The sequence below is a fragment of the Platichthys flesus genome, chromosome 7 (assembly GCF_949316205.1).
Source record: "Platichthys flesus chromosome 7, fPlaFle2.1, whole genome shotgun sequence".
In the NCBI taxonomy this organism is placed as follows: Eukaryota; Metazoa; Chordata; class Actinopteri; order Pleuronectiformes; family Pleuronectidae; genus Platichthys; species Platichthys flesus.
The window spans coordinates 980,064-1,006,759 of NC_084951.1; the positions used below are offsets into that span (position 1 = coordinate 980,064).

At 41.1% G+C, this 26,696-nt stretch overlaps 2 protein-coding genes across 3 annotated transcripts in view; both read right to left on the minus strand.

Annotated features, from left to right (window-relative positions):
• Positions 1-26,696, minus strand: part of mfn2 (mitofusin 2) — a 54,772-nt gene that overhangs the window by 12,796 nt on the left and 15,280 nt on the right. The window contains exons 15-18 of one of the 2 annotated variants that reach the window (XM_062391139.1): positions 23,899-24,054; positions 18,461-18,657; positions 17,702-17,836; positions 5,157-7,537 (exon numbers count right to left, since the gene is read on the minus strand). In XM_062391139.1, coding sequence (XP_062247123.1) covers positions 7,468-7,537; positions 17,702-17,836; positions 18,461-18,657; positions 23,899-24,054 — 558 coding nt within the window. In that variant the 3' untranslated portion in view covers positions 5,157-7,467. Of the gene's footprint in view, positions 1-5,156; positions 7,538-17,701; positions 17,837-18,460; positions 18,658-23,898; positions 24,055-26,696 lie in introns of those variants that run through there. The other variant, XM_062391138.1, reaches the window with a different exon arrangement.
• On the minus strand, positions 14,020-16,661 carry LOC133956242 (E3 SUMO-protein ligase ZBED1-like). The gene is made up of 2 exons (XM_062391140.1): positions 16,116-16,661; positions 14,020-15,529 (listed from the first exon to the last, which is right to left on the minus strand). The coding sequence occupies exons 1-2, from the start codon at positions 16,585-16,587 to the stop codon at positions 14,505-14,507; spliced, it is 1,497 nt and encodes a 498-aa protein (XP_062247124.1). The 5' UTR covers positions 16,588-16,661; the 3' UTR covers positions 14,020-14,504.

A 26,696-nucleotide genomic window follows, 5' to 3' on the forward strand; every position in this document is an offset into this window, starting at 1 on the left:
GCAGGTGCAATATTCCTTTTGCCTTTAGAACTTCCTTAATTATTTGTAGCATAGATTCAACAAGGCCTGGCCTTTAAACAATGCTCAATTGGTACTAAGGGGCCATAGGTGTGCCAAGAAAATATCCCCCACACAATTACACCACCATCACCAGCCTGAACCGTTGATACAAGGCAGGATGGATACAAGGCAAGATGGATCCATGCTTTCATGTTGTTTACGCCAAATTCTGACCCTACCATGTGAATGTCGCAGCTGAAATCGAGACTCATCAGACCAGCCAACGTTTGTCCAATCTTCTATTGTCCATTGTGGTGAGCCAGTGCGAATTGTAGCCTCAGTTTCCAGTTCTTAGTTGACAGGAGTGGCCTCCTGTGTGGTCTTCTGCTGCCGTAGCCCATCTGCATCAAGGTTCGACGTGTTGTGCGTTCAGAGATGGTATTCTGCATGCCTTGGTTGTAACAAGTGGTTATTTGAGTAACTGTTGCCTTTCTATCATCTCGAACCACTCTACCCATTCTCCTCTGACCTCTGACATAAACAAGAAACTTCCTTCCACACAACTGCTCCCTTCACTGGTTACCAGTGGCTGCCCGCATCCGTTTCAAAACTTAGTAATTGTGTACTGTGCTGTGAACAGATCAGGCCCAGTCTACATCTAGGACATGGTTAAATGTTACAACCCAGCCTGTTCACTCTGCTCTTCTTCGGCCAATCGGCTTGTTGCTCCCACACTGCGAACTAAACAATCAGAATCACAACTTTTTGCTGTCCTGGCTCCTAAATGGTGGAAGGAGCTCCCCATCGACATCCGGACATCAGATGGTTTACGCATCTTCCCCCGCAAACTAAAAACACACCTCTTCCGACTTTACCTTGAATAAAATGTTGAATCTAACAATTTAGTAGCACTTAAATGGTGCTTACTGATAGCACTTTGTAGTTTTGCTTTTTTTTGAAGAAATTATACTTTCTTGATTCTTGTTGTTCTGGGTTTGTACCCTCATGGTTGAATGCACTTATTGTAAGTCACTTTGGATAAAAGCATCAGCTAAATGACAAATGTTAATGTAAAACTGCTGCTCACTGGGTATTTTCTCTTTTTCAGACCATTCTCTGTAAACCCTAGAGATGGTTGTACATAAAAATCCCAGTAGATCAGCAATGTTTGAAATACTCAGACTAGCCCGTCTGGCACCAACAACCATGCAACTTTAAGAGTCACTTAAATCCCCTTTCTTTCCCATTCTGATGCTTGGTTTGAACTTCAGCAAGTTGTCTTCACCACGTCTAGATTAAGTTACTGCCATGTGATTGGCTGATTAGCTTTATATGCCTGGGTGGCTGTGGCTGAGTGGTAGAGTGGTCGTCCTCCAACCTGAAGGTCGGCAGTTCGATCCCTAGTCTGACCCATCTGCATGCCGAAGTGTCCTTGGGCAAGATGCTGAACCCTGAATTGTCCCCCATAGAATAAAAAAAGTGCTGCAAATAGATGCACTGACTGACTGACTGTGTGAATGGGTGAATGTAAAACTGTACTGTAAAGCGCTTTGAGTTGTCATCAAGACTAGAAGAGTGATATATAAATACAAAACCATTTACCATTTGTCTCGTTGGCATCAGATAATGGTGGTGGACCACGACCAAGGTGGCAGCTGATGATGGATCCTAACTGGCGGCAGTGGACAATGACTGTGGACTATAGTGGCATCCGATCTTGATGGTGGATCATGATCTTGCTGGCTGCTGACCATAGACTATGATTGCAGCAGGACTGCTTGAAATATAGTATTGAAGTTATCCTTCAAAATGTTTATCCTCATCAATGCTGCTAAAACCTTTATCTTGATGATGTTTTTCCTACACGTGACATCTATTGCACACATTCTTTTTATCCTGTTAAAAGATTTATTTAGTAGTTTTTGCTTACTCTTATTGAGGGTTAAGGACAGAGGATGTCACACCATGTTAAAGCTCAAATTGAGATTTGTGAATATGGGCTATACAAATACAATATGATTGATTGATTGACTGATTGTTCACAAGCAATTGAACAGGTATGCTTAATAAAGTTTAAGTGTATGTTGCAGCAAACACCGCTGCTTATGTTATTTCTTTCTTGAACTGGTTTAAAAGCTTTAGTATGCATGTGCTCAGATGTTGGCAGCTGATGTGAGACGGCTGACAATAATACAAACATTGTCCTGTGTAGCTACAGACTGCTAACCTGGATGCCAGACAAACTTAGCCCCGCCCACAACATTTTCCGTCAGAAGGTTCGGTCTGAAGTCGCTCCATTGGGGAGAAATTATGCTCCGAACAGAATATGTTCGGACCAATCACATTGTCAGGGCGGGCTTTATACAATGATGGACAGATGATCAACCATAGATATGTGATCAGCCTTTACGTAATCAACTACGTCATCAAAGAGTGCTTGGGTTGACTTTGTTTTCCACAAACATGCCTGCTAAAAACCATTTTAACAGGGTAAAAATACGTAGAAACCTCAGAGAGAGACACATGTGAGGGATCCCTCTCCCAGGACGGACAGAAGGGCAATAGATGCCACGTGCAGGAAAACATCATCAAGATTAAAGTCTTCAAGATTAAAGATTAAAGTCTCTAGCAGCATTTGATGAGGGCATCCCGAAGGACAACCCCAACATGACATGCCAAGCAGTCCCGCTGCAATCACAGTCCTTGGTCAGCAAACAGCAGGACCACGATCAACCATCCAGACCAGAACGCAACTCCAGTCCTCAGTCACCGTCCAACGCCACCCACCACGAGCCGCCGCCACGGTCCTGGTCCAATGCCCAAATCCGATGCCAAAGCGACACAGGGTCCGCCACCACCACCACGATTTAATATTGTTATTGGTAAAATTAAAACTCCAGGACAACAGAAGGGGAATTCAAAGTATGGGATGCATATTTGATCATTTATATCCTATAAAATGTCATCAATATCGTTTATCGTTCCTGGCGCGATATGCTCGCGTCAAAGGTAACATAGGAGTGGATGGGAGCCAGCTGTTATTTAAGGCTTGGTGCTGCGCTTAATCGTTGCTTTGGCGTCGCTTCAGCGTCCGGTGTGAACCCGGCGTTAGTAAATAACTCAAAATGCGTCGCTTAACATACGTCACATACTACGTTGCTTTGATTGGTTGTAGGTTTATCCAATAGAGCGAAGAGGCATTTTATTACCTGGTTCAAATGAAGCACGCTCCATAATCACAGCCCAATGGAGCGGTCTCAGACTCACATTCTGACTAGAATTGTGAGTATGACAACGTCAGGCTAAAAGACTGCAGGTTCATCAGGCAAATAATTTTGTATAAACTGCAGTGGCACGGCCACCCTCTACCTTGCACATGTTTAAATTAAAACATGAATATATGAACCTGTGTATTATTATATATATATATATATATTTATTATATTATTGAACAGCTTAGTATTGAATGCACAATAACAGGGTAGCTATGTTTATATATAGCAATAGGCCCAGTTTAGTATAAAAAACAGTTTCATACAATATATAGAGTAGGGGGACATCTCTCCATCAGTTTGGGTGTCCTTGGCCTGAAAAACGTTGAAGACCCCTGCCCTAAAATCTTAAAAGCTTTTGACAGTTTGAGAACGTGTCAAACAGGATACCAAGGAAAATGATGGTGGTCATGCTCAGTAGTTAGTGATATCATAGTGCCATCTGCTGTTCAAAAGTCAACTGAAGAAAAGCTGCATGCTGTCGTAGTGAGCTTGGATAGTGGCAGGATACACTGTCAATTTAAGTTCAGTACATTTATGGCACATAACTTAAGTACAATATCAAAGTAATAGAAACCTGAGTTTAGTGTTCAGGTTTAGAAGGAGTGTATGTTACAGTGAATATAGATGTATTTATCCGGGGCTAAATTGTAAATCATCTGTATTTATATGTTTTACTAGTCTTATGACCACTTACAGCATTACAGTACAGATTCTGCCATTCACTCTTTCACACACACACATACACACACAAATAATACAGTGTATCTATACGTAGCACTTTTTCTTGGTGGAACCTGATCGTGGTGCCAGCTGATGGTGGACTGCTTTACATATGCCTATTTACATACTCTACCATGAGTGACAATAACTTCACATCTCTTTCAATTCATACAAACAGTTTCTTATAAATATCGTAGATACAATTTGATTTGAGTTTCTTGCACAAGAAATTGGGAAGACATTACATTACATTATATTTAATTTAGCTGACGCTTTTATCCAAAGCGACTTAGAATAAATGCATTCAACCATGAGGTAACAAACCCAAAACAAGAATCAATAAAGTACAATTTGTTCATGAAAGCTAAACACAAATTGCTATAAGTAAGTGCCATTTAAGTACTACTAAATTTTAACTTTAAATTATTTTTATAAAAAATGTGAGTGAATGACAAAGCCGAGAGAGTTGGTGTACAGAAAGAAGAGGAGGGGAACCAGGACGAAACCTTTAGGGACCCCAGTAGTGAGAGGACAAGGTTCAGACACAGAGCCACTCTAAGTTCCCGTTAAGTGTGGTCGTTGAAGTAGGATGAGAGCTGTGAGAGAGCAGAGCCTGAGACACCCATGCCCTGAAGGGAGGATATAAGGATCTGGTGCTTCAGAGTTTCAAATGCAGCAGAGAGGTCAAGAAGGATAAGGACAGAGGAGAGAGAGGCCACCCTAGCAGTGTGAATTTGCTCAGAGACAGCAAGGAGGACAGTCTCAGTTGACTGGTTAGGGTCAAGAAGGTTGTTGGTAGAAACAGTGATGGGTGATGGATGGAGAGACAGTGATGGTTGATGGATGCAGAAATTAATGTTTGAGAACCTCAACATCTTGAGTCTCTGGCTGAACCTCAACATCTGGAGACTCCTGCTGGAATTCATATTCTGGACTGCTGTAGATGAGTCAGTAGTTCTGATTGACACACACAGTGTGTGATGTGCAAACTTGATTTTTCCTTGCATGGTAAACACTGAATCTGTGAGTTAATATTTGTTCTTCTAATTAAACATTCAGACTGCATTACAAACACTTATTACTTGATGAGCAATCAAGCTCCAGAAAATAAACTATTTTCTGTTGGAACTTTTGCCACATATGTCACATGGTCTGCAAATAAACCTTTCCAGCATATTCACCTTTATTTTTTATATTCATATGTATGTACAGTGTAACAGGTCAACACACTACAATTATCACAGCATGCAGGTACTGTCACCTTCCTGAAGCGAAATACAACTACAGAATGGTTTTACATTGCAGAAAAACACTACCTTTATTGAGAAGAAAAAAAATTAAAGTGCTCGTCTTCACCCTAAAGGAAGTGTTGGCAAGTGTTGCTCACTTGGCATAATAGTCTATGGCTTCATTTTACATCATCTCCCATTAACAATACCCACATATTAGACAAATCAGGCACATCCATTTTATCTTCCCCAGTTTCCAATTAAAAAGGCAAATTTATAAATTACATATACACATTTCGGGAAGCAAAAGTACAAAATTGTTTCATCAAGGGGTTTTGTTGCAGGACTTGGCCACTTTTACATGCATCTTGTGTAGCTGATACATCTATATGTGACACAGACAGAGTATGCAGACAGTAACTGAGCCTGAGCGACATTTGCCTCCAGTGCAGGTTGATCATGTTACCACTGAGACAACTTCATACATGAACAACAGACATTTAACAAATATTAACATTAAAATGTGATGAAGTTTCAGCTGAATCAGAGCCATTGATTTATATATACACTAATTTAACATATTTACTAAAAAACACTTGCAGTGGGTTATCAAGGCCCTGGAGATGTGCTCAGTAATGTTCCACGGTTTGATAGAAACTGACCTCAAACATTTCTTTGGCATATCTTTACTGATGTCTTAGCAAGAAGCTAACAGGGGTAGATCTATGAGACAGACTCAAGCAATTTGGGAACACAGAGTGTCGGCACAAAATTTGAAGGGTGTTTTTAAAGTAAAACTTTAATCTCAGAAGATACTTCAGTTGAATTATTTAACACTGACCAAAGGGTTCCAATTTTCTCTTGTAGCCATGGCAACTATACTGACTGAGACTATCTATAATGGTAACCAGTTAAGGAATCAGCTTCTTTATATTCTATATAGTATTTCTTGTTTACATGAAAAGACAAGCCAAAAATCGATGTGTCCTAACAAGTCCTTTGTATCAGGTAGATTCCTTTGAATCGTGTGGCTCAACTACTGCAGCTGAAAACAAACACACCTCTCCCCTTTTTAAATGAAGAAAGCAGTGCTCAGCCATTCAAAGAATTACTGCCCCCCCCCCCCCTTTAAATGAAACGATATTGTATACTGCAATAAGTGCAGTTATAAAGATGTATCTAATACACAGGGCTTGAAGGTGGAGGCCACATGGAGTATGAGAGTCAGGGAAAGTGCAGAATATCACCAGAGTGATACTTTTAGAGGTTACATACAGGGTCTCATATTTTTTGCTTCACTGTTCAATCTACTAAAATCAAATAATTCACTTCTCAGCCTAAACCATCCTCTCAAAACATGTATGTTTACTCTTGGAGGAAGAATTAAAGGAAAGGACACGGTCAGTTACTTAACATGTCAGAGCCACTCTACATACAAGATGACCAGATAGTGTCTAGATTAGACACAGCAGAGCAAACAGTTTGTGACATGTCCAATCAGATCAGCTCTACTTGGTGCTCCTTAGCAAGACTTTAAGAGTGTGCAGTAGTTTCCCTTTCATCACTTAATCTATGACTAAATGAGACAATGAAAAGTCAATTTTAAATGTTAAATGTTAACCTCCAACTGAACTACAATATCTTCAATATTCAAATTTATTTCAGCAACTGGGGGAATAAATTAGTTTGCATGTCTTTAGTTCATTGCATTATTCTCATAATATGACACATTATTTTCCTTTTCCTCATGTGCTCTGCCTCTCACTTCATGGCACTTTTCCATTGTCAAAATGTATTTACAAAATCAAATGTACATAGGTTAAATTTGGCTGAGCTGACTGGGACAAATACAAGGACTGACTAGAGAGGCTGACAGAGTAACTGAAAACTACTGATAAGGTTGTGAGGGGAGTTTAGACTGGATTTGTGATAGGAGTCAGATCTGTTAGCCACATGGCGACCTCATCATGAACATGAAACAATCTGTGGTTTAACCTTTGTATCAGGTTGAGCCTCATGTTTAATATTGTTTGTGTGGTTACTCACCAGCTGATCCCTAACTATTGTCCATGAATCCATATCACATCCATTCAGTTACATTCTACTTCTACTCTTCAGAACATTTTTGATTTTTTTCTTCTCTTTATATTCAGCGTGTCAACTAAAGGAGATACTTCAACAGCTGGAGCGAGCAGATGTTTTCTTGCTGTCCTTCAGTCTCTCAGGTGAAGCCTCTGCCTGCTTTACTTGCTATGGTGGAGGTACTGTTGGGTGAACATGTTCAGCTCACTGTCCAGCCAGCCAGCCTTGTTCCTAAACACACACACACACAAATTGCTGGTGTATTCATTCAGCATAATAATAAGTCTTGAAGGGGTAATCCAATGAAAGTTAATACAGCAGGTAACATGAAGACTGATTCAGATTCCGACTTATGGGCACAAAAACTCACAACAATTCCTCCCTACTCTGCCCAACAATGAACTATTACATTTCCCAAAACAATGACTAAATATTTTTTTTAAAAGGCCAATATTTTCAAATTAGTCCACTAGGGCAACATTTTTTATATAACTATTTTTGGAAGATATTTATTTGTCTTTTGTCTTTGACTCTTACATGACACTCTAGTTAGTGCCATAGTTCTCTGCAAAATATATTTTAAACCCGCCTTGCTAGAAAAATCTCATCCCCTCCTACACATTACATTACATCTTTAGCAGTGAATTACACTGCACTTTACGTGTGAGCTACATAAATAATCTCACCTTTCTTTTTTTTTTTAATACTTTATTTTTAAAGAAGCAAAGATACATTGAAACATACATACATACAGGGAACAGAAAGTTGGTCACTTATACATTAGAAACTGTTGGTACACTGATGGAAGTAAATGTAATTTTACACAGTAGCAGATCAGTGATGATCCTGTGAGGTCACAAACACAATCCATTTTTCCCAATACCACAAAAATGTATCAAACCGTATATTCAGCGAAAAAGTCATTCTCTCCATATGTTGAATATCAGTTACAATATCAGTCGGTCTCTGTTCGGGGTTCGGCCTGTAGCCATTTTCGTGTTACAGCTTTCTTGCTGGCTGCTAACAGTATCTTTACCAAATATTTGTCCTGCACCAATAGGTGAGCTGCGATGTTGCCCAAATAGACTGTAGAAAAGGAACAGTCAAATCCATCTCCAAAAACAGTCTTTAGTACTTGTATTACCACCTGCCAGTATGGCCGAATGGCTGGGCAGCTCCAAAAAATGTGGAAATGATCTGCCAGCTGTTCTCCGCATTTCCTCCAACATAGACCCGTTCCTGCCTCACCTGTTTGTGCATGTTTTAATTTGGGGGTTATGAAATATCTAAACAGATTATGCCAACAGAAATCCCTCCAAAGGCCCAAGCTGGTGGAAGTGGACTGCACAGAGCACATATTTGACATAGTCCTCCAAAATGACAAATCCAGATTCTTTCTCCCAATTTAATCTAACCTTATCTGTTGAGTGTTTTCTATTGGATTGCATACTTGAGTATAATTTTGAAACAAGTTTCCTGTTGTCCATTGTTTTATACATGTCAATAAATATGTCAATTAAATTGACACCACATTTATCCTTGGATTTAATCTCATCATTAAAATAGGACCTGGTTTGTAATACCTAAAAAAATCCAGCTTTTCTAAACCATACATCTCTGACATTTTCTGAAAACTATCCAGTTCTCCCTTTGATGAAATTGAACAGTAAGAAGTGATGCCAATTCTATGCCAAAATCTAAACCTCCCATCAATCCCTGCCGGCTTAAAGTCCGGGTCAAAAGCGACCCATCTCAACAGTCTAGACCGTCTTTCAAATAGTGGTGATCTACATTCCTTAAACCAGATTCTAAGAGGAACTTTTGTACATTGATTTAAACTTTTAACATGTTGCTCGTACAATATTCTGCAACCCAATATGGATTGTAACGGTATATCTAGCTGTGAAGTTTCCAAATCTTTCCATTTTGCTATATACACTGGGTTACAGCAGCATGCTAGTGGTCTTAATTGCGCCGCCTAGTAGTAGTCTGTTAAACATGGTAATGATCTACCCCCTTTTTCTTTGGTAAATTGCAATGTTTTGAATTGAGTTCTTGGTCTTCTACCACCCCATATGAATCTTGATATCCCATTCATTAAATTGTTGCAGTGGTACTACAGCCGGCAAGGATTGAAAGAGGTACAAGAGTCGGGGGAGTACACATTTATCGTTTCTATTCTATTATGCATATCTAAGGGCAGGTGGGACCACCTGTCGATATCTGCCTTGATGTTTTTACTTATGGGGCCATAATTGCGATCATATATTTTGGAAATGTCTTTAGGTATTTGAATTCCCAGATACTTAATGTCTGATGAGTTCCATTTGAAACCAAATCTATTTAGCAGGTCTTTCTGAGGGGTGTAGTTATAACTTAGAGTTTGCGTTTTATGCACATTTAATTTATATCCAGAGTAAGTTCCAAAATCTTTTAGCGAGGACATCAGTCTGGGAATGCTGAACTCTGGTGTCGTAACAAAGAGCAAAACATCATCTGCATATAGACAAATCTTCTGCTCTGAACCTCTAATCATGACTCCTCTTATCACCTCATCATCCCTGATTAACTGTGCCAGGGGCTCTATAAATAAAGTAAAGAGGGCGGGGCTGAGGGGGCAGCCTTGGCGGCAGCCTCTCTCCAAGTTGACAACCTGAGAGAGGTGTCCATTAATCTTTATTCTGGCATTTGGTGAGCAGTATAGAGTTCTGATACAGTTAATAAAATCTTCCTTAAAGCCAAATCTTCTCAACACCAAGTACAGATATTTCCAGCGAACCGAATCAAACGCCTTTTCCGCATCTAAGCTAATCAATGTGGCTCCAATATTCTCCTTATTCACATGGTCGATAATGTGTAGCACCCGTCTAATATTATCTTGTTTCTGTCTTTCACGCACAAAGCCAGTTTGGTCTGGATCCACTAGTTCTATTATTATATGCTCCAAACTTTTTACTAATATTGACGCATACAATTTGTAGTCTATATTGAGTACAGAAATCGGTCTATATGCGCCACATTCTTGTCTGTCCTTTCCCTCCTTAGGAATAACCGAAATAATTGCCTCTCTCCATGTGGTTCACCTTTTTTAAGTGTATAGTTAAAGCACTCAAAAAGCATAGGCACTATTTGATCCTTAAAGGCCTTGTACCACTCGGCTGGGAAGCCATCCTTACCCGGCGCTTTATTAGCTTTTAATCTAGTGATTGCTTTCCCTATTTCCTCCATAGTAATCTCTGCCATCAGGGCTTTATTCTGTTCTTCACCTATAGAGGGTAGATCCAATGACTCCAGAAATGAATTTATTTCCTGAGGGCTAGTTGTATTTGGTTCCTTATATAAGTCTCTATAGTAATTTTCAAAAATATGTTCAATATCCTCAATATAACTTATGGCATACTTTTTTAGTTTCAGGGTCCCTGATTTCATATATAGAGCTGTCTGCTTGTTGTTTCCTTAACCTCCATCCCAGAAGCTTCAGGGCCCTTGGTCCATTCTCATAATATCTCTGCTTTGCAAATTTGGCTTTTTTCTCTAATTCTTCCTCACATAGTTTATTTCTTTTCTGACGTTTCTTATTTGATCTAGAATATTGGGTTCCTTACTTTCAATGTGTTCCCTCTCTAAAACTTTAAGATTCTCTTCTAAATCAGAGTTTTTTATATCTTTCCTTTTTTCTATGTGAGGTCAGTGCTATAAGCCTTTCTCTAATCACTGCTTTTGCAGCGTCCCACAAAACACTTGGCGATACTTATCCATTATTGTTTTTGTCCATATAATCTTTAAGTTCCTTCTGCACATATTCCTTGCATGTCCTGTCATTCAAGATGCTTGTATTAAGTCGCCAAAGCATGTTTTTCTTTTTATTATCCAGATGCATAGTTAAATAAACAGCTGAGTGATCTGATACGTCTCTGAACCCTATCCTACAATCTTTAAGTTTGTGTCTGTCTGAGTTGTAAGTAAAAAAAATAGTCAATTCTTGAGTATACCCTTTTACTTGCTGAATAGAATGTAAATTGTTTTTCTTTTGGGTGGAAGTCCCTCCATACATCGATCAGTCCCAGCTCCATCAGCATTTTTTTTGTTATCCTGGCATTAGGAGTTAGGCTCTTAAGTGTATTAGAAGAGTCATGCTTAGGTTGTAACTGAATGTTCCAATCTCCTCCACATATCAAAACACCAGAGGCCTCAGAAGCTATCAGATCAAAAATTTCCCTAATACAAGAATTATCCTGCCCTGGAGGAATATACACATTGACTAATGTGACTTCTTTCTGGTCAAGATATCCTTTAACAAAGACATATCGACCCTCAGCGTCACATAATTTAGAAACCAGTTTGAAATTTACTCTGTTTGAAATCAGTATCGCCACCCTTCTTCTTTTCCCTTTCTTATAAGATGAATGAAAAGTATTTTTAAACCCTAGTTTTTTTTAACTTTTCATGTTCTGTGTAGTTAAGATGAGTCTCCTGCCAAAACATTACATACAGCTTTTCCTTTTTCATCTTTGCATTTACCTTACCCCTCTTTATTGGATTGTGTAGACCATTTACATTTAGGGTAATTACCCTATATTCCTGACATTGCATTTAATCCACTGTTAACATAAGAATTATGTACCATTAGTGACCAAACTTGAACTATTCTTGAACCATAGAAAAAACTCAACTCGTGAATACAAGACAAAACAAACAAACATATCACAAAACTCAGGTAGACCTCCATTTGGAAGTAGAAAACCACTTCTTTTGGTGGGGGGAGTAGTCTAGTTAACCCCCAGGGCCCCCCTTCAGTGCAAACTATAATACCCCTACTTAATGAGTGTATTTTGTGCGCTTTTTGTGTTAGCAGATCCCTTACCCATATTCGGTCAACTATATTCACTCTATAAGCTAAGGGCGAGCCAATGTAATTCAAATGAAAAATAATAAAATGATCTTATATTGTTTATAGGAAAAATTAATTCCTCTTAGTAGGATGGATGAGGTTGAAAGGGAAGCAACAGACAGCCCCCACGCAGGCACATCAAGGGCATACAGTTCCATCCCTTACAACAAATGGCATTAATAAATGTCCATAACTGGGCAGTAATCTTGCTTACCCGATTCTTTGCCGTTTAATATGAGTAGACGTGTGCCAGTCCGTTACCTCCCGTTGCCCTGTCTCTCTATTTTGGGCGCTGAAAATCTCGCAGCTTCTCCTTAATCAGCTCATGGCGGGTCTGTCGGCTGGGTGTAGTCCCTGCTCGCTGCCAGGTCCTCCTCATCTTCTCCGGGATCTCAAACTCATCAGCAGGCTTCTCCAACTCGACGGAGATTTCCCTGGTCTTTAAATCCCGTGCCGCATCTGCCGCGCTCCCGTAGGTTATCGGCCCACCGTCGAAAAAGACTCGTAGCTTGGCTGGCGGTGGTGTTTGGAATCGTATTCCTTTTTCCCGAAGAATTCTCCTTAATTGCGCATACTCCTTCCTCTTTGCCAAAGTTTCAGCAGGGTAATCGTGGTCGAAGTAGATCCTCCTGCCGCTGTGGTAGATCTCCTTCTTCTTCCATGCAGAGTGTAACACCAGTTCTTTAGTTTTAAACTCGTGGAAGTATGCACTCACCGACCTGGGCTGCGCATCATTGGGTGGCTTGGGGCCGAGCGCTCTGTGGCATCGCTATATACCAAGTTCAGTTTCGGCGAGGGGCTCCAACTCTTTTTTAATGAAATTGTCAATAAACTGCTGAATGTTGTTTCCCTCGGTCCCCTCTGGGATGCCATAAATGCGAACATTGTTACGCCTCGAGCGAGCTTCCAAATCCGTAAGCTTCACCTGTAAACGTTCCTGAGTTTGTAGTGACCTGCTCAGCACCTCAATGAAGTCAGCATTACACTCCTCTAGGTCGGCTAGGCGCGTCTCTGCTTCACCCACTCTGTCAGCTGTGGCTTTGAGGTCCGCTACCACTTCGCCCAGCTTCTGTTGAATTTCCTCTCGTATGTCAGTTAGCTCCTTTTTCAAATCTTCTCTGATTCCGTTTCGAAAGTTGCCCAATTCGGACCTCATCTCCGTGACCATATTTCTTAAGTCTTCACGTGTGGCGGCGATGTTACCTTCCATGTCCTCCGCAGCTAGTGTTAGCTCGGTGTTTAGGCTGCGTCCGCCATGACACTCGATGTTCGTCCATGGCGGCCCCTTCGGTCGCTGTTTTACAAGCTTTATCCACTTTTCCGTATGGCTTTCCCTTGCTCTTCTTGTGTTTTTCCCCTTCCATCATTATTGAGCACAAATTTCAAAAGTCATTCGAATTAAAATTGGGGCATAAACTCCGACCGACCGGGAGGTGTTGTTTATGCGGCCGTGCGCGCCAGTGTCAACGCCGGAAGTCCCAATAATCTCACCTTTCATTATGAACCTTTGGGTTAACACCTACATTGGATAAAAAATGTGTAGAATGCTGATGAACCAGGCTGTATAGAGGCAGCCATGATAAAGACTGATTCAACAGCTGATATAGATTTTATAGATCTGTTAGCTTGGATCGTTGTTTAGAATTGAGTCCAATATCACACAGATCAAGTACTGACCTAGGGCTGGGCGATATGGAAAAAAATGTGATCACGATATGTTTTTCCATATTGATCGATCTCGATTCTTATCACGATATGTAGTTTTTGCAGATGCTGCCAGTGTGAGGGGCATCCTGAAGCTTGAAGAAACAAGAGATTCATGAAACTATAAAATAAAGTTTATTAACATAGAAAAAAGTAAACATGTAGGTCACACCCTCTGACACATTCAAGTGCTTTTAATTCTTAACTGTAAGACAAAATAAATATAAAAAACTAAACCACTATAATATAATACTATTTTTTTTAGGTATTGAAAAATGCAAAAATAAAAATATTTTAAACTTGTTAGGTAGGTTGTGCAAATCATTTGTAATTCCAAACATTAGTCATCTCCCTTTACAAAATAATATAAACTTTTACTTATTGAAACTTTATACAGTATAAACTAACAGCTGTGACAACTATCACATCAAATTGCTTTGGCTGGACAGTGAACATCTCAAGTGCAAAAAGAGTTAACATGGCCCTGGCACAAATACTACCTGAAAGATTAAATCTGAGCCAAAATTGCACAACATGTAAACATAGTAAACCATTCATAGTTATTCTTGTGCACTTGTGCACTAGTGAACATCATTTACCCCATTACAGGTTTTTTGCAAGAAAGACAAGTCTGTCCACCACGTCTGGCTTTAAAGCTGCTCTATGGCAGGACACAATATTGCCACTTGTACTAAAAGCACGCTCCGAGGGCGAGCTGGTGGCAGGAATACAGAGGTACCGCTTTGCCAGGAAGCTCACTCTGGGGTATGATGTGGAGTGGGTTTTCCACCATGCCAGGGGGTTGGTCTCACTGTCTGCTTCTGGAGCTAGCAGGTAACTGTTCAGTTCAGCCTCAACATTCTGCTCATCTGTTAGACTAGAGGTAGAAACAGAGTAAGACTTCTTGAAAAAGCTGCCCAGTGTCTTCTTCTGCATTTTGGCTGGTGGAGCTGAAGCTGCAGCATCTGCCCTGCCTCCCCCAAAACTGGATGTGAGAGTAGATTGCGTTGTGCTCTGACAGTTACCTAGGATCTGTGCCACAGCTCTGGATTTCACAGTCTCTACCTTGTCATCTTGGATGTAGCGGGTCTTGAACCGAGGATCAACAAGGGATGCCATGTTAAGGAGGTCATCAGTGGCAGCATCATCATATTTTTCATTCAAATAGGTGGTGATAGTGGTTTTGATGGCCTTGGTTAGCTCTGTGTCATCCTCTCCTGGCTTCAAGATCTCCTTATTGAAGAGCTGCAGGACAGGTTTCACACAAGAGACACTGACTTGTGTTTCACCAGAGAGGGCATCGGTGAACTCAACAAGTGGATTAAGGGCCTTGTGGATGGACTCCAAGACCTCGATGTCTTGCCATGAGGGAGCCAGGTGCCTTGTTTTTCTATCAGCAGATAAAACCTTTGAAATGGCCTTCTCCTGCTCCAGTACTCGTGCTATCATTGCATGGCGAGAACCCCACCTGGTAGGTGATTCTGTTATCAGCCGGTGCTTAGGTAGGTCGAACTCCTTCTGCGCAGCTGCTAGTTCTTTTTTCTTTTTCCAGGAGAATGAAAAAGCACCAACCACTTTTTTGCACACACCCATGGCTCTCTCAATTCTCTTGTCTCTCGCACTTCTCTCTGTAAATGAAAAAAGGTCATTATTATTTAAAAATTTGTTTGTGTCTTGTGATAATAAATCATAATATTGTCATGACATCCTTGATATGAAAATACACTTAGACTACACACTGGTGTTGTCCCTGTTTTTCCTCAATTTAAGTTGAGTACAGTGATTAAATAATAAACTCTTAATTCCAATACATCTTAGATCCAAAATGTTAGTTATAATAATATCAGTATCAATTGTTATCAGGTGATAGCCTGTACATTGAGGCATTTAGAATGTACACTGTTGCCCATAAAGTTGAAATAATTTAGTTTTCAGAAACATTCCTCTTTTTATTCCGATTTATACATATCAGTAATTACCTTTGACCAGGTGCAATGATTACATACTGAGTCCCAGTTACCAATTTTGAGAAGATATCAAGAATAAATCACATTGTCACAATCATTTCATCAGAAGAGGTAAAAAATAAACATTGTATTCCAACTTTATGGGCAACAGTGTATAAGGATACGAATCATTACACTGTGAGCTATTATTAGAGCTCAAAATTGAATGTTGGCATGAGTTTTTCCTTTGATATCATCATGAACTTACCAATGGCAAGGTGCAGCCGATGACCAAAGCACTGCAGCCGGGTCCAGTCATTGAGGGAAACAGCCTTGACAATGTTTGCCCCATTGTCTGTTGTGATGCACACCTGTCGGTCTTCCCTAAGACCCCAGGATTTGAGTGCATCCTCCAGCCCCTGGCTGATTATTTCCCCAGTATGGTCCTCTGGAAAGTATACTGTCTGTAAACATTTGCTGTGCAGAGCCCACTCCTCGTCAATGAAATGAATTGTAAGACTCATATATGGCTCAGATGTACGGCTAGTCCAAAGATCGGTGGTAGTGGCGAAGTATTTTACATCCTTAAGATGGATTTCCAGCTTACGACGGCATTCATCATAAAGCTGTGGCAGCGCCGTTTGAGAAAAGTACTTTCTGCCAGGGAGCTCGTACCTGGGGTCCAACACTTTGATGAGTTTCCTGAAGCCGTCCCTCTCCACTGTGCTCAGGGGCATCATATCTTTAGCCAAGCAATAACTAATAGCGCTCGTTATATTTTTAGCCCGCTTCGATTGTTTTTCATAAGGGGAAATGGCGGCAAATCACGACCTGATGGACTGCTGTTTTGCTAACTGAACAGAATCGCTCCCGTTAGCGATGCTAACGGGAGACGTAGTGGTCTTGCCTGTCTCTTGGTTTGGTGTCGGGCAAACTTGAGCCCGCAGAGTCAAACTCTCTGTATAATCACTGGGATGGTGCCGTCTCAGGTGATTGAATAGGTTTGTGGTGTTTCCCGTCCTGGCTGGTACCGACCGCCGGCATATTTTGCAGACCGGCTTCGACTGCTCCTCGTCATGTTTGCCGTATCCAAACCACCTCCACACAACTGACGTCGCGTTACCCTTTTTTCCGACAATCTCTTCGGTGTCGGGTGATGGAGTCATGTCGCTTTCACCTTCGGCATTATTTTTGCTGTCCCCGACTTCAATTTCACTCATTTTTTCTCCTTTTTCCAACTTCGTTGTCTCTTTTTGTCTCTCTCGCAAATGCAGCTACTCTCACGAGGGGAAGTGGGCGTGTCATGTCCTACCTGCAGACGGCAGCCGGCAGACTCCGACACTGTTGTTGCGCTTACTTTTGCCATGTGAGATCGAATACATGTCACAAGGAGATAATCGAGATCGATCAAAATTTTATCGCGATCCCGAATCGAGATCGAAAAATCGCCCAGCCCTATACTGACCACTCTGATTTATTAGCCAATAGGTATGTGTGGTACATTATTCTCTGAATTTAATATTCCTGCACTTTTGTGTGATAACAATATGTATAGGAGATACAACAAGTTCCCTAACATTCTGACAGCCTGAAGTGATCATTTATTTTTATTTCAGGCACTGTTCTTATTATCGTACTCACTCACAACTCATTCTGGGTCCTATCAAAAATAAAGGTGATAACTCCCCTCCTCCCCAGAATGAAGGCCCCAGGTGACTTTAAACCAGTAACTTGCTTTTAACATCAGTCGTTCTTACAGGTGTGATTTAACCCCCCCCCCCCCACTTCACCGTGCATCTTCTTCGTGTAGACGTGTCCTGCAGTTTAGTAATTTGAGTGTGGTGATGCACTTACCGCAGAAGCTTAGCCTTGCTCTGCAGGCTATCCAGCAGCTCTATCTTCCTACTCATGTCAGTGATCTCGTCCTCGAGATTCTGACGGGTGACATCTACCTGCTGGCAGAGCTGAGCAAACACACCGGCCAACTCCCTGATGAGCACAGTAGAAACAGAAAAAGCGTTAGATAACATAATAACTAAAGTTACAATGTTTTGTTTTCAAGACTGAAAACAAAAAGTTACAATTATTTTTTTCCTGTTTTCTATCAAATTACTGATCAAACTAAACATTGTCTGCACTGAGTGGCTACAGTTGCTGTTTCAATTTGCATACTTCCTATACTCTAGACAGGACTACTGTAGTTCTTCACTATTATCAGCATGTTCTAATAAGGGCTGTCACAGTATTTACAAAATTTGAATATTTAGAAAAATAAATGATGGATATTTAATCTAGTGCCTCTAAAATATTTTCTTTGCAAGAGCAGTGGAGGCATGTTGGAGAAACAGCTTTTTGTAGTATTCTCTCTTTATCGCTCATTAGGACATTACTAACTGGGAGATATGGCTGAAAGCTTCAAATTTGTGAAATTGCTAGCCAAGTAGGGAGAACACTTTGTTGGTGCAAAATGTGCAAATAAAAATTGTAATTTCCATTAATCTTGCAACATCTGTTTTGATCACTTCCATGTAAGAATGTTAACACTTATGTGTGTGTGTGCTTTGTATTTGATATGAGATACAGCAAATGTATATAGTCAGTTAACATGCTCACTGCTGGACTTGGTGGCTGCAGTTGGATCCAGTGTAGCTGACGATGAGTTGCAGCTTCTCACTGGCATAGTCCACAAACTGCCTCTTAAAGGATCTCTCCTTAGCCTTGGTGGTCCAGGTGAGCCGCTCGTAAACATAGAGTAGTCCGTAGAGGCCAACTGACAAGGCGATCAGCCGCCAACCCACTGCCTTCCAGATCTGAACACAAAACACAGATTTAGGTCCAACTGAATCCCCATTCCCCTCATACATAAACACACTGTGAATGCAGGGATAACAGCGATATCATGGTTGAATGATATCTTCCTTCAGTACAAAGGCTTTTGGTGGGTTATGGATTTTAAACATGTTAAATGTAAATGTTCATGAGCTGAGTATGGAATCTTCAAAATAAATGTCAGAAGAAGTGCATTAATTGGTGAAATTCATGAATCTAAATCAACAAATCCACAGTCTGGACTTCCTGTTACCACATTATCCCTGAGTGACTTTTTTGAGATGACCACAATAATCCATGATGGAATCTGCTCATAGTTTTTAACCGGTTGCTTTTTTAATCAATCAATCAAATTTTATTTGTAAAGCCCATAGTCACAAATCAGAAATTGTCTCATAGGGCTTTAACAAGGTGTGACATCCTATGCCCTTAACCCTCAACAAGAGTTTGGAAAAACAACTAAAAAAAACTTTTAACAGGGTAAAAAGAAGGTAGAAACCTTAGAGAGAGCCACATGTGAGGAATCTCTCTCTCCCAGGATGGACAGAAGTGCAATAGATGTCATGTGTAATGGAGAACATCAGAAAGATAAAAGGTATTTGCAGCATTGATTAGAATAAACAATTTGTGGCATAATGGAAGGTCAATGAATTGATGGAATATTGTCAGTAATGGTCAAGTATCTGAGGAAGAATATTATATATCAAGCAGTCTTGTCGTTATCATTGTCTATGGTCCGCAGCCACCACTATCATGATCCACCATCAAGATCAGATGCCACTATAGTCCAATGTAATTTAAGGACACACTTAACATTCATATGACCCCCAAACAGTCCTTTGGTTTCACATCGTGGATCCAAGATGACTTTGATGTGATTTAATGGCAACATTTAATTTATGTTGTTGTGATATAATTGCTGCTTTTAATATGAAAACTCGAGCAAATCCCATTGGTTCTGTAAACGTTCAGGTTGATGGCAACAAGGAGTTTAGATTTAGAGTCTGGCTTAAGTGTCTGTCCCGTGTTAGCGGGTGCAACAGGACCAGGGGCCTTATTTCTAACCATTGCATACGAACAACAGGACCTGATTGACTTCTCATGCAAACTTTGGGATTTATAAAAGCAAACTTGACAGGAGAATGTGCACTTGTACGCTAACCTTGACCCATGCTTACAAACATTTTGGAGACAGGAAAATATGATGCAGACGTGAGGTGAAATGAAGCAAGATTATTGATCCATTTCATCAGCGCCCAACATAACTCTTAAATTAAAAAAGATGTAAAACAACGTACCTAACCCTTACACGAATTATGTTCTGATACCATTACACAGCAGAGTTGCAGAGTTATACTTTTTAATAATATCTTCTAACACTGTGTGTATTATTAAGTCCAACTTTAGTTTGTATACAGTGAGTTTGTAAAATTGCTGCAATGAACGTGTGTGAAACTATTCACTTTTTGCTTTTACTTCCAAATAATATCCCAGAGTGTAGGCTAGGATCCCACTGATCCTAAGCAATCGGTCTGATTGCCTTAATTAAAAAAATACTGAGGTGGAATTTCCGTGATGAATGCCCTGGCAATGATAGAGTGCGCAAATTAAAGGATTCGGAGGAAACAGATGTTCAGCAATCACAGTACTCACCACTCTGGTATATTAGCCAATAGGTATATGTGTGGTATGATTACAACTTTATAATATCTACCTTTCTTTGTACACCCCCATTTTAGGGAATTTTGGGGAATATCACAGCTGTCCCTGAATTTAATAATCCTGCAGTTTGGATTGTTAAAATATGAAGAGGCGGTACAACAAGTTCGCTCACATTCTGACAGTGTGAAGCGATATTCTTTTGACTCCACCTTTGAATTAGACGTTCTTTCTATCATACTCCCGCTCACTTACTGTATTATCCACATCAGTAGCAGTGTATCAGTGAATTTTCTTTATTAGTGACATCACTGCTGTGGCCACCAAACAATCTGTCGTTCTCCACCTCCACCTCACTAACAAACATCTTAGTGTCGGTGTCAAATAGTTGATCGTCCTCTTTTTATCGCTTGATTCACAGTAGAAACCCATTGGTCAGCAGGATCATTTATTATTCATTATTGCATTGAGCATTTATGGTCGACTTTGAGGCAGATTCAGGTACACAGATTTCCAGGTGGATTTTGATTTATAAAAGGGAACATTGCCTTCAAGTGTGCATGCTTTTGTGAGAACGTGTACTTTTAGTATTAATCCTACGAACTGTTGTATAAATGAGTTCCCAGATATACCAATTTGAGCTGTAAGATTGAACTGTGAACTCACACACCTTCAGGATGTTGAATAGCCTGATAGACATTTTTGCACATTTTGTATGTCTGACTGGGGATATCATTGCAGCCAATATGTAAGACTTGGTTTGATCAACTTAACAGATGTGTTCAATTCCTCTTCACAAATGTCTGAATGAATTATAGTCAGCAGGCTTCTATTATTGGAGAGAAGAAAATGTCTTGTGTTTTCACACAATTTACTTTGTTTGGATGCAGTTGTTTCACAACTACAACAAGGCTTGTTTATTCGGTTAATACTTTCCCCAATGTGTGCATTCACAAACTATTCGGTTTCAGCTATGTTCATTTTTTGTTCGTTGCTGTCTTCTAATTGTATGGCACCATATTTTCATCCCAAGATATTTGATTTCCTTTATTTCTTTTTTGGGTCTGTTCGCATGCAGTGAATTCACATTTCCAGAGTTCAGTGCATGTCTTAAAGCAGCTTAGGGGTGAGAGGGTAAGAAAAATGGTGAATAGAGGGAAAAAATGAAATGGGAAGGGGGAAAACTGAAACGTGTTATTTTATTTTTTGCTGATTTCACCAATGTGATTATGATTGTACCTTATGAAATCAGTGACATAATTTCAGCTTTTACACACAAGGCTGTTTGTTGCTCATCCATGCCATAGGCCATAGAATTGGGGTGTGTGATGTTAACAGTACTACTAAGTAACGGTCAAGTGAATTCATGGTTTTATAAGGGGACTGTTAGGCAGTGGTGGAGTCCTCTTTTTTAGCATTCGTTTCGTCTCACTATGAGATTTGCCCCGGGCGCAGATTCATAGAAGCTCTTATACCAATTCGCCAGCCCTGTGTGGCTGGCAGTTGTGACATCCGGGATGGATCAGGCCAGCACTGCTATAAGCAACAAGTGTGTTGCTTGGTGCTCAGTTACTGGGTGCGAGCAACACCGGCCCTCCTGACACCAAGCCCACTTGTTCTAAAAAGCCCTTCAATTCCCGATCAACCCCGCCTGCTCAACCGGTTCCGGCTCATTCAGCAGGTCAGGCAGAAGAAGAAAGCATCTTAGTGGTCCACCCCACCTTTAGCGGACCTGCCAGCCTTTCCCTATTCCCTGGCAGTCCAGCTATCCTGAATGTTTAGGGAGAAATTACCCAGTGCCAGCCCTCCCTGTAGGCGACGCGTGGGCCCGGAGCTCAGTTCATGATTACCAGTCAAGAGGAGAAGAGACAAGGTTCAGATGTGGGACTGTTCCAACGGCATATCAATGTCTCAAAAGCACTCACACGGTTTGTGTCAATAAAATGTTTTCCACTGATGCAACCAGGCTCACAGCCGAGGGCATGGTTAATCCAGTGGAACTGTCAGCTTTTCAGCCCCCTCCCAATGGTTCTGCAGAACCGCAGCAGCTACACACGCTTTGCCCCGTCCGTGCTTTACACACATATGTGGAGAGGACAAGGAGTCTTAGGAAAGGGGATCAGGGGGCCCTGTTCAAGGGAGTCTAGCTGGTGTTTTCCCTTCACATTTGCGAGGTTCTACAGGTTGGATGTCACATCCCCTGGCCTGACCGACGCTGTCTCGAGCATGGGTTCCTCTGTGGATCTTCCTCATCCACTCGCTTTATGTTTACGTTATGTTTCATCTGCGTTTGTTTTAGGGCTGCTGAGATGACGTCGACGTTAAAAATGTGTCGACATCAATATTTTAAATCAACGCATCTTTTTTTTTTTTTATGAATTTACGTTTTATTTCAAGTCATTTGAACAAATGTTCTACTTCAATATAACTACGCGACGCCTGGTTTACACCGGACTCCGAAGCTCTGCGCCGCTCCACGCAGCACAGCGCTATTCTCAAGCACGCTGGCACCTGGCTGTTCACACAGGACGCGCATTTTTCAGAGCTGTCAGCCAGCGATTCTGCTTTCTCCACTCGCTGCTGTATGTAACCCGTCCAATGTACTGGTTTGGAAGTAAATGATTACGGTCTTCGTAGCCCCCCCCCCCCCCCCCCTCTGTCTATCTGCTTGTGTGCTTGTAGCGGATGGGCAGAGGGGGAAATTTAATTATGTGATTGGGAAAATTGGGGAAATCAAAACTCCAGGAAAACATAAGGGGAATACAAAGTATGTGATGCATAATAAATGTAAATCATATAAAATATGTCATTTATAATGTTTAAAATCATTTTCCAGTGTGTTTCCTGGCGTGAGCGAAAACAAAAAGACTGTGGTATCGTTCAATGTTATTCACAACAGTTGATTGACATGTAGGTTTAGCTAATAGGAATCCCCTGTGTTGGTATGTTGTGGACCAATGGAATGAGGCATTGAATCTGGGGGGCGGGGTCAGACACGGAAGTGAGGACCCGAATAAAGATGTCAACATTAGTAGACAGTCTGTCTCCCGCACATTATTAAGCGAACTTGACAGATTCAACGCTGAAAACATCGGTGCAGGGAGCGAGGCGCATCGCAGCCCATGTGAACTGCACAAAGGTTTAACAGAGGGTTGGATAACAGGGGGGTTGATAGGTGGCGAAATGAAATGAAAGGGTCAATTCGATTTTTTGGAGGAAAATTAGTTGTTTAGATTAATCGACTAATCGGTAAAATAGTCGACAGATTAATCGATAGAAAAATAGTTGTTAGTGGCAGACCTAGTTTGGGAGGATTATGCAAAAACTACATTACGGATTTGCACAAAACTTTTAAAAAAGATGCAGTAGGGATCAGGGAAGAAGCCTTTAAATTTGGGTGCAGATCTGGGACATTATTTTCAATTTTTATCACAGCAAGCTTAAGTATTTTTTTTTTAAATTTTACTGATTTCACTGGGAATAATATTTATACAACCATAATCCTCATGAAGATATTTACTACTACGAATATGTGTATTCAGTGCGTGTGTATGTGTTCTTACCACCCCACCAACCACAAGGATGCCCATAGAAGTACGGGAGGTGAGGGATGCGAGACCTGTCACCATGGAGACCATGAGCTCCTCCTGGGTCACAGAGCTTTGCGGGAAAGGAGGTATGGTAGTGCTGACAGGAGTCAGGGCCATGGGCCGAGGGACCTACAGGGAGAACACAGTTAATAATGGCACAGAGCAAAGTGACTGGCTTAGAGGTCTACAGAGAGTCCAAGATAATGAATTGCACATCAAAAAGACACCAGCCTACATGAAAAAACATTTGTGTGCCTCTGCCTATTAGAAGATTAGATTAGAAGTCTTGCTTCAGTCAACCCTCCCTAATTTACTCTGGATTTTACCTCATGATTGATAAACAGGTGAAAATAGCTGCTGTCTAACAAAGAAACATCAATGCAATATATTTGTACGCATGTGCAGTGTTTCCCCCAGTAAATGTCTCAGTCAAGGTGGTAAGCAGGCAGTGGTGCTGTTGGCGCGGCGCGTAGCGGCGCGGCGAAAATTTTTGGGGGTATTTTGCTCAAAGATGCCAGTACGCATGAATGAAATAAACAACTGTTTATTTCAATATAAATAAACAACAGTAGGTACAAATGTTGTGGAAAACATGCAGGCACTACAAAATAGGGTTTAAGCCGGTTTTTAAGAAAAATCAAGCTGCCTCGGAAGATGACAGTTTGTGATGTCGGATTCCGTTCAAATTAACCGCCTATTCATTGTGGACGGCAAGAAAAAAAAAGTTTTCGCGCATGCGCACCTGATTCTGTATGATTTAACATGTACGCAAATAGGCATCATTCTTTGTGCCTTATTTACGTAAATGGTATGCCACATAAGCCTTTACGTTACATATCATTCATGGACCAATTAAAATCGAGATATTACTAGACATTTACGCAGCTTAAGGCCAATGTATGCTACTCCGAGTCCGTTGCGGACTGACGGAGCGGACGGACCCTTTTTGATTTATAGTTCTACGAGCCTTTTTGTTGTGAAAACAATTCACCGCCAGAACAGTAGATGGCGCAACTGAAGTCGAGCTTAGAGAAGCCTACCTCATGAGGTATATAGAAGAAGTCCACGCTGGTTTATTTACGTCCTCCCGGCTCCTCACACACAGTGAACGATGGCAGCTAACAGAAAAAGGATGTTGATGACGCGACAGTTTTTGCTGAATAAAGTGACACCCAGCGGGTCATAATGCTTATGTTATCGTGTCTTAACGCAGCGGTTCCCCGGTCTTGTTTCCAAACTGCGTTGCTAATTCAACAGCTGCAACAGCTTGAAGCTACACGGAGGCAGCTAGCTTCCCCCCAGCTTCCACACACAGTCAGCAGGGACACCCGATACTAACTACTACCGTTAGTTAGTATCGATCTAAAGTGTTTGCTTCTAACCTGACGGTGTTTGAGAGAGTGTCATGAGCCGTGGGATTAAAGTCAGCGGGTTTTTGCGCTGTTCCCACCGCAGTTAGCATGGTGGTTAGCCCGCTAGCCTCGTTATGAAAGTTCGTTATAACAGTATGTGACCGTACACACGTGCCGTAAGTGCTCTAACCAGCCACCGTCAGCCGGACAACGCCGCTGGCTTAACACACTTGTCACCTTAATTATAGAGTCGTAGTGATGTAGGGAATGGAACAGGAAGTTTCCATTCCGAAATGCTGGCGTTAGCGGACCAATCACAGCCAAGGGCTATCCGTGGGCTCTCCGCCATTTCGACGTGTAGTTAGAAAAAGGAGAGCTGCACGAAAAGCTCTCCGAGGAGCCGCGGAGAGGCACGGAGAGGGCGTTCCACGTTGGAGAAGGCGGTCCTATCTGTCCGTTATGCTGTAGTCCTACATAATGATGAATGCTGTCTTTTATTTTTAAGTTGAATAGAAGTAGTACCGGTAGTTTGAATCGGCGAAGGTTTGACTTGTTGCCTTACGTTTATTCTGCCCTCGGTGTGAGGGACGGGTCCGTTAAGTCGATGGATGCGATGTTTAATCATTTAGACCAAACTACAGTAGGCTACGGGCAAACCTGAAGTCACCGTCGTGACATTTCATATACGTCCCGTCTGTGTGTGTGAGTGAGTGAGTGAGTGAGTGAGAGAGAAAGAAAGAAAGAAAGAAAGAAAGGGAGGAACTTATTTGAAATCGGCCGTGCGTGCCTGTTTGTTGTTTATTGTTTTTGATTTAACAATATATAGGTTTAGAGAAATCTGGCTTTCAGAACTCAGTGCCTACCCACTCACTGACCTCACCGCACGTCACTGGCGGTAGATTGACAGGTGACTATGATAGACTATGCAACAATATAATCAACCACCAGATGTCGCCGTCTCAATTACACTCAAAAAACTTTATTGGCACGACTAATGTTGTAAACAGTATTACCTGAGTATTATCAATGCCATTTTTTTTTTTTTTTCAACTTTTTTTTTTTTTCAATACATTGGTAGTCAAGGCGGGGCCCTAGTCTTGTTAAGGCGGCCGCCTTAACAAGATAGTGCTGGGGGAAACCCTGATGTGTGTGCATGCATGAGCACTGGCCAGTATATGAGAGCTTTGACCACTTGTGATTGGATCTCACTTCACCACTCTAAGTGCATATCTCTCTCTCGCTCTCTATCTCTCTCAAGAACACAGAAAAAACCCGCTATGGACTCAGCCAATCGTTGATTCAATGATATATTCAGCCAATCATCAAACTCTACAATGCAATTTATATTATTATATTTGAAAAACACAGTGATGGGGTAATTTGATCTCAATGCTCAGCAAGAAAACCGTGATTAGGATT